This window comes from Eulemur rufifrons, chromosome 24 (genome assembly GCF_041146395.1).
Source record: "Eulemur rufifrons isolate Redbay chromosome 24, OSU_ERuf_1, whole genome shotgun sequence".
In the NCBI taxonomy this organism is placed as follows: Eukaryota; Metazoa; Chordata; class Mammalia; order Primates; family Lemuridae; genus Eulemur; species Eulemur rufifrons.
Genome location: NC_091006.1, coordinates 12,587,879 through 12,600,353, shown reverse-complemented (window position 1 = coordinate 12,600,353; position 12,475 = coordinate 12,587,879). Strand labels below are relative to the sequence as shown.

Here is a 12,475-nt window from a genome sequence, read left to right as displayed (position 1 = left end):
ACTCCCCAGGACTGGAGTGCTATCCTAGCACCAAACTCACCCAGAGGACCCAGGAGTCCTTGCCCCAGCTCTGAGGACCAAGACATCTCCCCATGCCTACTGCTAGACGACTGAGGAAACTACATCTCCCATGAGGCTGTGGGTCTGCAGTGTCATTTTTTTAAAAAGTCCTCTGTTATTGAGGCTCCTCTGCAAAATAGTTCCACAATGCTAACAGGAGGTTGGGGATGGGGGGTGGCTAGTAAGTCCCGCCTGTGAAAGAGCAGGCATAGTCCTGGAGCCCCTGGGACACCTTGGCAGTGCAGAAAACTGAGGCCCAGAGGGAAGCTGGAGCCTTAGGGCAGTGCCAGAGCAGGTGGACGGGGGTTTTCAGGGTCAAGGGCAGACGAGGAAGCAGATCCCATTTCCTCCCTCAAACACTCACACGCGATCGCTCTGATCCTCCTCTCTCAGACGCTTTATTATCTCAAGTAAGAAAAATAAAAAAATAAATAAGATAAATAACTCAATAAATAAAGAGGAGACCCAGTAGCAAACAGCCGGTGGCTTCAGGAAGCATAGCTGGGGCTTCGGCCCTGTGAAGGCCCCACCATGCTCAGAGGGTCCGAGGAGCCCACATCCGGGGGCTCTGGGGCCAGAATCCCTGGCGGGTCCGGGGGTGCTGGGGGCAGGCCTGGCAGCGGCAGGAAGCGGACTGGTCCCCGGGGCACCGGGTCTGGGTATGGTGAATTGTGGGGAGGCAGGTGCAGCGGGAGGCCATAGGTCTCGGATCGGTAAACGTTGTATCCATCCTCAAGAAGCAGCTCCCGGAAGCTGCAGGCCTCGGGGTCAAAGTGGAGCTAGGGGACAAAGGACAGGGCTCAGAGACCCAGGATCCCTCCATGCTATCCTCCCTCAGACCCAGGGGTCCAGGCCCCCAGCCCCTCCTGCATGAAACAAAACACTTAAAAGCAGATTTCACCCTTCACCCCAGGGCAGTCCTGCAGTGCCCACCTCCCTGTCCTGACTTCACAGAGAACATTCCAGCCTAGGGACCAGTTAGTAAGCTCCTAGGGCAAGCAGGGGGTCTGGCTACTACCCAAGGTCCTGGTCACTTTACTGGCTATGGCTTCAGCGAGCGTCCCTGTGACCAGCATGTGGCCAGGAGCAGAGGTTAAGGAGTCACGAGACTAGGCCTCTCAGGCCACTGAGCCATCCACACGTCTCTGACTGGAGGCCAATGGTGTCTCTGCCTGGGCCTCAGTTTCCTCATCTCACAAGCATCAATAACAACAGCTCCAACCTCCAGAGGTGCAGCGAGCTTGGGGTGTGCAGAGAGTACAGAGCCAAATCTGGCTCAGGTGAACGTGCAAGACAGGGAGCCCCAGGCTGTGAAGATGACACCAGAACGGCGGTGCGCTGGAAGGGTCGGGAAACTCACCGATCCATACAGGGTCCCATCTGGCCTCTGACACAGGAACCGGGAGGTCTTGACTCCCAAGATTTGAATAACCCCTGGCTTTAAGGCTTTCAGCTCCAAGAGACCTAAGGGGAGAAAGGGGTAAGGGCCTCAGAGGGCCTCCCCCACCCCTCTGTCCCAGACCCAGGTGCGCTGGCCCCCAGCCCTCCCCACTCAGGACCAGGCCTCACCCCGACACTCACTTTCAGGGCTCTGTCGGGAGGCCCCCACCACTGTGCCATCCGCCCGGATCTCCAGGTGGGCTTCTGTCTCCTGGGCATCGTCTGTGTAAAGGTACCGCTGCCGGACTTGGCCGCCAAATTGGAGGAGGGGGCTGGAGTCAGGGATGGGGTACGCCTGGCAGGCTCCCAGGAGCAGGACAGCCAGCATGGGAAACCACAGTCCTGGGTGCGCGAACCCGGCCCCGACCTCGTCCCAGCCCATCAATGGCTCAGTCCTCAGGCGGGCGCAGGGGTGGGAGGCTGGAGGTGCAGAAGGGTCTAGAATCAGTTCCAGATCTGCTTGTCCAGGACGGCAGACTCACAGATCGCTGCTCAGGTGGCCCGAAAGCCTGGGTCCTCTTGCTCGTGATCCCCAGCTGACAGGACACCTCAGGCTCTTGGGAGAGATGCAGAAGCTCCAGAATTTATACCCAGACAGGTCCGCCCTGTCACCCTCCCCACGCCTGACTCATGATATTTGACCTGCTTGGCGGGAGATAGGATTCCACCGTGGCCAGGGCGGCCGGACAGATGATGCAATCTGGGGGTCCTTTGAGTTGGGGGCCTGGACTCTTGGGTCTAGGGGATGAGGGAGATGAGGACCTGATTAACTGGGACCCAGGTGGAAGGGGCTGGGGTGGGGACCCCTGGGTCTCAGGGAAGAGGATGTGGGGTCTGAGGGAGGAGGGGGCTGGGAGCCTGAAAAATCATCTCCTTGGCTCACTAATCAGATGGTGTGACAGAAGTGGAATTTCTGTGACCTGTCTGAATTTTTAGGGGTGGGGGTGGGGAGGGCAGTGGTCTGATACTGGGATTCATTGATTTTCAGGAAAACAGCAACTGCCATGTGAACGAAGCGTCCTCAGCAGGGACACAAGTGTCCTGTCTTGGAAGCCTCCCACCTGGCAATGGGCCAATCTCAACCTCATCAACCACTGTTCAGATGCTCAGACCCCAGACATCGCAGCCTCCTCCTCCCTGATGCAATCCTGGTGTTTCTTTCACCAGAGAAGCTATCTCAGGCCCAAACAGGTGCTCCCAAAATAGCCTGGGGGAGGGGCGGGTGAGATTCTCTCACTGGAGTTGGCAGCCGAACCAGGCTCTGGAGGGGGGAGTTAGATCCAGAGGGAAGAGGGGTTGGTTAATTTGTTCGAGCCCCTAAGGGTGCAGGGCCTGGACCCCTGGGTCTGGGGGAGGACGGGCTGGGCGCCAGGAGTTCTGAGTCTGGAGAAACAATGGTCAAATCTCCGGTGAATCCAGTGAAATTCCTGAGTCTTCGCCAGGACTTATCTTGAATGCAACGGCCTGGCTGCCCGGGCGGGGTGGGTTGGCGCAGAGCTGGGCCCCCGACTGGGGAAAAGGCTTCGGGTCGGCGGCGGTGCAGAGGCTGTTGTTCCTGGCGCCAACTGCCGCGGTCTCTGCAGGAGGCAGCGGGGACAAACCCTCTTCCACTAGTGTTTCCAGCGTTCATGTTCTCGGCTAAGGTCGCCCGGGTGGTCTAGGAAGCAGCAGTTGGGCGCGGGACCCTAGAATTCCCACAAGGCAAGGCGTAGGGGCCAGAACCCCGGAATTCGAGTGTGGACGGCCCGGGGATGGGAGATCGGGGCGCGGTGGGCGCAGGGCACCCTCAGGCTGGGGTTTTCGCGCCGCCGCCCGGGAGGTGGAGGAGGCTGCCCATCCGCTCCTGAGCAGCCGGCAAACAGGTTCACCCTCCTCCCAGGAGGACGCGGCGGGGGGCGGAGGATGTCCCCTCCCGCCGGGCCCCGGAGTCGCGGCCGGCCCAGCGGCTGGGGCGTGGCCGGGTCTGGGCACCCGGGGACGGGCGGCGGCCGCTCAGCCCCGGCATGGAGGGGACAGGGCCACGGAGCGGGATTCACGGCTCCAGCACCGCAGCTGGCGCCCGGGGCCCGGATCCACGCGAGGATGCGGCCGCTGCTGGGAGGCTAGGTAGGCTGCCCCGGGGGAAGCCGACGGCGGCGAGGAGGGCGCTGGGTCGCGATCCCCACGCGAGCTGGGCAGCGGAGGGGACGGGGCCACCGCCCTAGCCCGGGGCGCGCGGCTAGGCGCCAGGTACGGGGCGGGGCTCCGCCCGGCTGCTACCTGCCGGGCCCGGGAGGGCGGGGGCCGCCCACCTCCGCCCCTCCCCGCGCCCTCGCAGCCAGTCTGGGCAGGCGGCGCGCAGGGGAGGGCTGGGGGGCCGGGGAACGGCGTGCGGGGTTCCGGAGACTGCCGGATGTGGGCTGCCTTTGAGGACGGCGCGCTCCGGCCACGCGAAGCCGCCCGTGGGTCTGCCATCCGCAGGGAGTTCAGGTGAGTGGAACTGCGGATGGCTGAGCCCCGGGGGTGCGCCCTGACCTCTTCACACTAAGGCCCTAGGGGTCTCTGCCGCCTCCCAGCTCTCGCTGCTCCGGCACTGTCATCCCACATCCGGTCCCGTCCTCCATCCTCTCATGCTCTAAGTGGACAGGCGCGTCCCACCCCCTCGGTGGTGGGCTCTGCCCCTCACAGCGGTCCTGCTGAGAAACGGGTCGGTGGAATGGAGTCCAATTTCAGTGCACCTGACGCATGGGGAGAGGCGATTCCCAGAGGTGGGGGGAAGGTGCTGGAACCTGGACGCCGGCTATTTTGGAAACCACCACGGCTCACCTCTTCCGTCTCCATCCTCCGAGATTCCAAGCCTTTTGTCCCTCAAAGCTGGGATTGGGCTCCCAGCCTCCCAGACCTCAGCCCCAGGGGCCTAAACCCGTAGCTTCCTCATTCCCCGGAACTGAGTAGTCCTGGACCCCAGGCCTCTCCTCCCTGACCTTCCTCCTCGGGCTCTGAGTATCTGCTAACTCGCCTTTCCTCCTCCCTGCAGCCATGTGGACACCCAGCCATCGGCGGCTCTGTCTGGCCTTCCTGCTGGTCTGTGTCCTCTCAGCTGTATCCTTCTTCCTCCATATCCACCAAGACATCTTTCGACACGGCCTAGACCTGTCTGTTCTGTGTCCAAACCGCCACCTGGAGACACCTCCAGTGGCCATTTTCTGCCTGTCCGGTACACCGCTGGACCCCAACACCTCCTCTTCCTGTCCCCAGCTCCCTGCCTCCCTCTCAGGAACCTGGACTATCTACCCCGACGGCCGGTTTGGTAACCAGATGGGGCAGTATGCCACCCTGCTTGCCCTGGCGCAGCTCAACGGCCGCCGGGCCTTCATCCTGCCAGCCATGCACGCCGCGCTGGCCCCCGTGTTCCGAATCACCCTGCCTGTGCTGTCGCCCGAAGTGGACAGTCACACGCCTTGGCAGAATCTGCACCTGCATGACTGGATGTCAGAGGAGTATGCCCACTTGAAGGATCCCTTGCTCAAGCTCTCTGGCTTCCCCTGCTCTTGGACTTTCTTCCACCATCTCCGAGAACAGATCCGCAGTGAGTTCACCCTGCACGACCATCTTCGAGAAGAGGCCCAGAGTTTACTGAGTCAGCTCCGCTTGGGCAGCACTGGGGACCGCCCGCGAACCTTCGTGGGTGTCCATGTGCGCCGTGGGGACTATCTGGAGGTTATGCCTCATCGCTGGAAGGGTGTGGTGGGTGACCGAGCCTACCTTCAGCAGGCCATGGACTGGTTCAGGGCACGGCATGAAGCCCCTATTTTTGTGGTCACTAGCAATGGCATGGAGTGGTGCCGGAAAAACATTGACACCTCTCAGGGTGATGTGATCTTTGCTGGCAATGGGCAGGAGGGTGCACCCGGGAAAGACTTTGCCCTGCTCACACAGTGCAACCACACCATCATGACCATTGGCACCTTCGGCTTCTGGGCTGCCTACCTGGCTGGTGGCGATACTGTCTACCTGGCCAACTTCACCCTGCCAGACTCTGAGTTCCTGAAGATTTTTAAGCCGGAGGCCGCCTTCCTGCCTGAGTGGGTGGGCATTAATGCTGACTTATCTCCACTCAGGACAGCTTTTGGGCCTTGAGAGCTGGGAAACTTTATAGAATAGCCTGGTCATTCCAGAACCAGCAGTACGTGTGTCCAGAGACCTAGCACCTTCTGGAGAAGTTTATGGTGGTCCTGGAGCAGGTGGGCACCCATTTCCAGAGCGATTCTAGTTGGGCAGACTTGGAGAAAAGGGGAAGCTTTCTGGAACTGCTTGAACATTGTAGAAGCAGCAGAATACCTTGGTAACGTGTGGAGAGGCTCCTGACAGTTCTAGAAGCTGCAGTGGCCACCTGCTCTTTCCAGCCCATATCTAAATACTTCTAGATACAGTGCCCAGGAACAAGGAACACTTCCTCTAGTGTTGATCATCTTGGTCTTTTCTAGAAGAGATGTTAGTTCTCCCCTGGGTCCTCAGAAGCCTGAAAGAGTTCACGGTGGGTCTAGAGCAAGCCCTGCCAGCTCCTCCCCTGTGTCTCTGGAGTGCTTCTGGGGGGGATTTGTTTTAGAGAGGGCCAGGTCTAATGCCTGTGAAGAACCCTGAAGGCCCCTTCCAGAGGGAATGGGGTTCTGGAATTCCAGAAAACTTAGGTAAAAAATCTAATGAATGTATAACCAGAAATTCAACACCTCACGGTTGCCAGAAAGATTGGGGGAGAAGATAAACTATTGCAGCTGACATCCTGCTCTGCTTCCAGGCTCTGGAAAAGCTGGGGTCTGTGGTGAGCAGAGTGGAACTCTCTTCAACCCCTCAGTCCCTAAGAAAGTGTCAAAGATTTTTTTGGGGTGGGGGTTCCAGGGTAGTAGAGAGACAAGGATGTGGAAGTGGGGAGAGCGATAGCTGCTGAAATACTGCAGCTTCTGGAGCAGAACTTTCCAGAGATACAGAGACACTTTTTTTTTTTTTTTTTAGCTCAAAAACTGCCAAAGACAGGAACTGTGTATGTTGAATCCAAGTTCAGCTTGCCTCTCAGGATTAAGGAAGCTGACCCTCCTGTGCAGGTGGGCTGCTGGGGGTCTGAGATCTGTCTCTTGGAAGCCAGCAGGCACCAATAAATATGCTCTCATGGGGTTGCACAAAGCTGGGAGGCACTGTGCTCCTTGCCAACCACTGGCAAGGTCCTGAAGTCCCAGAACCACTAGATCTGGCTTTGGGCAGGTCTGGGATAAAAGGATCCAGCCTCAAATTCAGGCGGAAGCACAGGGTCTGGCCAAGGAGAACAAGATACTTGACTCAGATTTCAGGAGCCCTTTGCTGCTTTTTGGAGGGTGAAGGAAAATACCTTTAGTACAGTCAACTCTGATCACAACCCCCATCCACACATCAACCCCAAGCTTCTAGTCTTCTCAGGGATTTCAGGGCACCATTCCCAAATCAGGTGCCACCGGTAGCAGAGTGGGAGGTGTGAATTAAAAGTTCATATCACCGACCCCTGTCTCTGCAGCATTTTTGGAGCCGTGTGTGTGTGTGTGTGTGTGTGTGTGTGTTGTAAGAGGGGAACCTGGGCAGCTTCCAAGGGCTTTCATTACTCGTGATGTCTTGGGGTGTTGTCCTTATTTAAGTCCCTTGTGGCTGGACTTGTGTGAGCTGTGGTCCCTGTTTTTCTGGTTCCGCATTTCAATCACACAGAAAATAAGGACAGAGAGACCTTCCAGGACCCAAAGATCTGGAACCGTCAGTATTAGCCCCTAGACCTCTTTTCCCACGGGGATCTCCGTGTCCAGCCCCATAGCCTAAGGATTTGAGAAGGTGGAGAAGGGGGTGACCAAAGAGTATAATCATTGAACTACATTTCCCATAAAGCTAAGGGACTAACGGCGCTAATCTGCTATGGAGAAAGAGACCCAACGGCCTTCTGGAAGTCGTAGTCCTAAGGTTAAAATATCTGCTTCCCGCATCTCTGGCTCCACGCCAGTTTTCAAAGGGCCGGGGGCATTTAGCCGGAAGCCTGGGTCCTGGGGCCCTGGGGAGGGTGGAAGCTAAACGCCAGAAGCCCGGTGCCTGGCTCTGGAAACCGGAGCACGCAGCTAACTTCCCTTTCGGTAGATACTGGGAAGTAAGTTCTAGTCTGAAAAGGTGGCAGCCTCTGTGACGTTGTGGAGCGATGGGCGGGGCCTCCCTTTGTTGCAGTCCAATCCGACTCAGAGTTGGGCTTCTGGGCGGGGCCAAGGAAAACCCCAGGGAGTATCTCAGGCAATTTAGGGACCCTGCGTGGAAAACTCAAAGAGGAAGGCTGCAAGTTTCTCGTAGACAGGAGACCCTCCGTGACTCAGACCCCGGTGGAAAACTATTCCACGCGACCGATTCACTCTCGCCCCAAACAAAATCCTTAATTTTAGCCATGGGAAAATATGAGAGTAGAAGATCGTGACCCCGGCTTCCTCTTTAAAAGCCCTCGGAACCTGGACTGGGCTCCTTAGCGAACCCTAGTGTTCGAAGGCACCGCATAAGTCAGGGATCAAGGTCGCGGAGCGGCTGCTGAGAATGCATCGCTGTTCAGGGTGCATCAGGTCTCGTCTGTTTCCTAAGAAGGGTGTGCCCTGCAAATTGGGGGTCCGTTAGTCTTGGGAAAGGGTGAACAAGGGCAGTATGGAGGGCGGCATGAAGTCTTGCTTAAGTGTGTAGGTTCCCGAGTTTAGTAACTCGGAGTGTGTTTTGATTTTGAGAGAGTTCTGAGTTGGACGATATCCTGGTTGGTTCTGTATTTAAATGGTTTATTTGGTTTGGGCGTTGAATTTTCAGCTTGAGGTGCAAGGTCTGAGTGGTAGTGCTTCAGTGTTGATACACTTAAGGTTTGGAGTTTAGGATCACATCAATTTGGGGAGTTGAGAATCCTGTAGTTTGGGAAGTGGTAAACCGAGTGGGGAATTCAAGGTCCTGAATTTGAGACTGGTGAGTCCCTCCTCTTTAATAGTTTGCTGAGCTCTCAGTTGGAGTGCCATGAGGACTCTAAATTGGGGGCCCCCTGGATTCAATTTCACATTTTGGAGGCATCTGATGAAGGATATCAGTCCTCTTCATTTGGAGATTTCCTAAAAATCCTCGTTTCGTAGTTTGGGGACCTGGTAGATGGGGGTCTAGTGGGGCTCTCTGAGATGAGCTTTGTCTTCTCTTTGCTTAGCGTTCACCTGCTCTTGGTTTAGAGCGAGAGGAATCTTCCTGACGGTCTTCGAGGACTGCGGCACTTGACTGCAATGAAGCCAAGTTTTGCCCTCCTGTTAGCAGCTCTGGCCGGCTGCCTGCTTCCTGCTAGGGGCTGTGTCATGTGTAGCCCCTTGATCAGGACGGCACTAAGATCCTTGAAAGAAGATTACCTGCCTGACCACCTGGATGCCCAGCATCACAAAAGTGTGATGGAAAGGGTGGAACAGGCCCTGAACGATTTCAAGAACTTGCCACTTGAGGAGGATTCCTTTATGGGGGCCATTGGTGAGAGGGCAGGGCAGAGAGCAGACTCCAGGGTCCTGGGAACCGAGAGGGCTGGGGCCAGGGGGAGAAAGGGGCTGGAAGCAGGTCTTTTGGGTGCACCAATGGAGAAGGCTGAGATTCTGGGGTTCCCTGGGGCCAGTAAATACTGTTTAACTGTACATTTATTTATTTATTTTCAGAGACAAGGTCTCACTCTTGCTCAGATTAGTCTCAGACTCCTGAGCTCAAGCGATCCTCCCGCCTGGGCCTCCCAGAGTGCTAGGATTACAGTGAGCCACCGCGCCCGGCTGTAATAATTACCTTACCCCTTATCTGACAATTTTCTGTACAACTCCCAGAAGGCTAATCCTTAACCAGGCCTACCCTTGCCCCGTGGACTCATGCATATTTCTAAGGCTAGGTGGGCCAATGAGACAGTAATGCTGGAATCTGGGGTTTTATCTCCCCCCACAGATGAAGTCACACTGAACAAGGCATCCTGGAGTTTGATGAAGGATCTGAACCGTATCACCGACAGTAATGTAAAAGGTAAATAGACCCAGGGGGCAGGGGGCCCCACAATCTCTTAGGAAAGCCACTGCTGGTGATGTGTGGTCTCTTGGTCAGACTGTTAGCTTCAAATTGCAGCTCTGCCACTTCCTAGCTGTGTGGCCTTGAGCAAGGGACTTTGAAGCTTCCTCAGCTCTAAGATGGGCTGGGCGCGGTGGCTCACACCTGTAATCCTAGCACTCTGGGAGGCCGAGGCAGGAGGATCATTTGAGCTCAGGAGTTCAAGACCAGCCTGAGCAAGAGCGAGACCCCATCTCTACTAAAAATAGAAAGAAATTAGCCGGACAACTAAAAATATATAGAAAAACTTAGCCAAGCATGGTGGCGCATGCCTGTAGTCCCAGCTCCTTGGGAGGCTGAGGCAGTAGGATTGCTTGAGCACAGGAGTTTGAGGTTGCTGTGAGCTAGGCAGATGCCACGGCACTCTAGCCTGGGCAACAGAGCGAGACTCTATCTTAAAAATAAAATAAAATAAAATACTCTAAAATGAAAGGCATACAGTGCCTTGGTTCCTCAGTTGCTGTGAAGATTAAATGTGTATTGCTTTGCCTAGTGCTGGCATTATGTTAAGTGGTCAGTTTCGGTGCCCTTCCCTGAGAATGCCTGTCTCTGCAGACAGAAACAAACTTCTGGCACCTCATATCTGGGATTGGGGGCGGGGGGACCACTGCACCATTCTGTTCCTTCCCAGGTGAGCTCTTTGTGAAGGAGCTGTTCTGGATGTTGCGCCTGCAAAAGGAAACCTTTGCCACCTATGCTGCTCAATTCCAAAAAGAGGGTGAGAGAAGGTGGGAGTCTGGGACCCCAGCCCCCTCCTTCCACAACCCACCAGTCTCTATCCCCAGCCTCTTATTTACTTCTCTGAGCTAAGTTCCTCTGCTGCCCCAGACTCCTCCTCCCTCAGACCCAAGCCCTTCCCCCTCAAATCCAAGAGCCCAAACCCCAGCTCTTTCCCCAACCCTCTCTTCCATCTTCTTTAATTTAGAAATCTGACTATTATCTCTCTCTCTCTCTCTTTTTCCCTTCTGAGGCAGCTTATTGTCCCAACAAATGTGGTGAGTACAGATCGTGGAAGCTGGCCCTCTACCCCTCATCGCTGCCCCACGAATGCACAATCTCCCCCTTCCCCTTTTTGGATCCTGTTTTTTTTTTTTCATTCTTTACGTCTGAGATGTTCCCAGGTCTCCGATACTCTTTTTCCACCTTCGATTTCTGGGGGAGTGGGTTGTCTTCTACTTACACTCTTTACTGAGCCTTGTTTGAACCTGCTTCCTACCCAGGTACGTTCTGGCCCTGTCCCTCCTAAGGATTTGTCACGTGACCCGCCCCCAGCCCGAGGCCCTGCCCTCTCCTTTTAGCCCCTCCCCTTCTCGGGCAAATACAGCCTTGATTCTTCCCCTTCAGGTACGATGTTTCAGACTCTGATCTGGTGCAGCACCTGCCAAAAGGAGATTCATACTTGTCGGAAGTCCCCCGATTGCGGGGGTGAGAGCTGGACCCAGTAGGAGGGGTTGGTGCGAGAGGGGTGGGATGAGATGAGAGACTGAGGAAGCTGAGATAGAGATAGCAGATCCGAGAAGGTGGGGGTCCAACCAAATGTAAGGGAGTTAAGGGAGGGCAGAGAACCACGATGGAGTGTCCCACAGTCTTCCCTCATCCCCAGAGCGCAAAGTGGAGGTCCACCAAATGGAAGACTTGATCCTGGACTGTGAATTGAACTGGCATCGCGCCTCAGAAGGCCTCTCCTATTACAAATTTTACAGGGTGGGGTCCTCAACTCCTGCATCCTTTGAACTCCCTTGTCTATCATGTCTGTGTGAGCTCCTTGGCCCCTAGATCCACTGGCCTGCACCCACGACCCTCCTGACCCATGGTCTCTACTGACCCCTGGGGACCCCATGCCCTGACCAGTGACACTGTGGACTCCCATCTCCTGCACCAAGTCCCCGTGATCTTCTCACCCCTGTACTCCCCAACCCCCGAATTCCCCAGGCCTCTGTGACCCCTTGAGCTTGGGTCTAGGTTTGGGGAAACAATACTGAGAGCATGGTGTCCAAGAGGACAACGCCCACCCTGACCAAGCCCATGGTGGGTCCAGAGGATGCAGGCCGTTACCGCTGCGAGCTGGGCTCTGTGAATTCCAGCCCAGCCACCATCATCTATTTTAATGTCACAGGTCAGTGCTGTGGGGTCGAGAGAAGAGTGGGATTTGGGTCCAGGAGTCTGGGGCCAGCTCAGGGGCGTGGCCTTAGCTGTGGGGGCGTGGCTTCCCGTTGGGTGTGGTTTCCTGCCTGGGGCGTGGTCTCTGGCCCCTCGCGCAGGATTCCCTTGGGTGTGTCCCGGCTTTGCGCAGTTGGAGATGAGATCTCCTGCAGAGCTCGGTGCCCGGCGAGCTTGCCTTTGCCCTTCCAGGACTGCTCACCTCTTTGTCCCTTCTCCATCAGTGTTGCCCAAACGGGGCGAGGAGGAGAAATCGTCATCAAACACTGTAACCCAGGGCAAGGGGACCTCAGAGTCGTCCACACCCTCTCAAACGGCCGACAGAGTGCTGAAAGGGCACCTTGCAGGGCTGCTATTCTGGGCCTCGCTAGTACTCTTGGTCAGCCTCCTCTTCGCGTAAGCACCCCACTGGCGGAGGCGGACTTGGAGTGTGGGGCGGGGTTTCCCAGTGCTCAGAGCAGAAGCAGGTCTGGAAGCTGCTGGGGACAGAGAGCCGGACTTCCACTCGGGGTGGGGCGGGCTTAGGAGGGGGACTCCCGGGGGCGAGGCTTAGATTATTGCAAAAGATTTCAGATGGAGGGCGGCTGGGAGGGGTGTCCCGCACTCAATTGGTACCTAACCTGGATTCTCTCCTAGCATATTGTGTAGAAAGAAGGTGATAGGTTTCAAAAAGTCGTCAGTGGTCAGCCTCGGCAGT

General features: G+C 56.4%; 3 protein-coding genes across 3 annotated transcripts; 2 read left to right on the top strand and 1 right to left on the bottom strand.

Annotated features, from left to right (window-relative positions):
• Positions 1 to 471: 471 nt before the first annotated feature.
• Positions 472 to 2,336, bottom strand: FGF21 (fibroblast growth factor 21). Its single transcript, XM_069457553.1, has 3 exons — positions 1,642 to 2,336; positions 1,421 to 1,524; positions 472 to 839 (listed from the first exon to the last, which is right to left on the bottom strand). The coding sequence occupies exons 1-3, from the start codon at positions 1,880 to 1,882 to the stop codon at positions 549 to 551; spliced, it is 636 nt and encodes a 211-aa protein (XP_069313654.1). The 5' UTR covers positions 1,883 to 2,336; the 3' UTR covers positions 472 to 548.
• Positions 2,337 to 3,061: 725 nt separating this feature from the next.
• FUT1 (fucosyltransferase 1 (H blood group)) lies at positions 3,062 to 6,993 on the top strand. The gene is made up of 2 exons (XM_069457540.1): positions 3,062 to 3,969; positions 4,517 to 6,993. The coding sequence occupies exon 2, from the start codon at positions 4,519 to 4,521 to the stop codon at positions 5,617 to 5,619; it is 1,101 nt and encodes a 366-aa protein (XP_069313641.1). The 5' UTR covers positions 3,062 to 3,969; positions 4,517 to 4,518; the 3' UTR covers positions 5,620 to 6,993.
• A 1,967-nt stretch (positions 6,994 to 8,960) lies between these two features.
• IZUMO1 (izumo sperm-oocyte fusion 1) lies at positions 8,961 to 12,313 on the top strand. Its single transcript, XM_069457834.1, has 8 exons — positions 8,961 to 9,009; positions 9,463 to 9,537; positions 10,250 to 10,336; positions 10,593 to 10,613; positions 10,963 to 11,043; positions 11,222 to 11,322; positions 11,581 to 11,734; positions 12,003 to 12,313. Exons 1-8 carry the CDS (start codon positions 8,997 to 8,999, stop codon positions 12,176 to 12,178), a joined length of 708 nt encoding a protein of 235 aa, XP_069313935.1. The 5' UTR covers positions 8,961 to 8,996; the 3' UTR covers positions 12,179 to 12,313.
• The last annotated feature ends 162 nt before the right edge of the window (positions 12,314 to 12,475 follow it).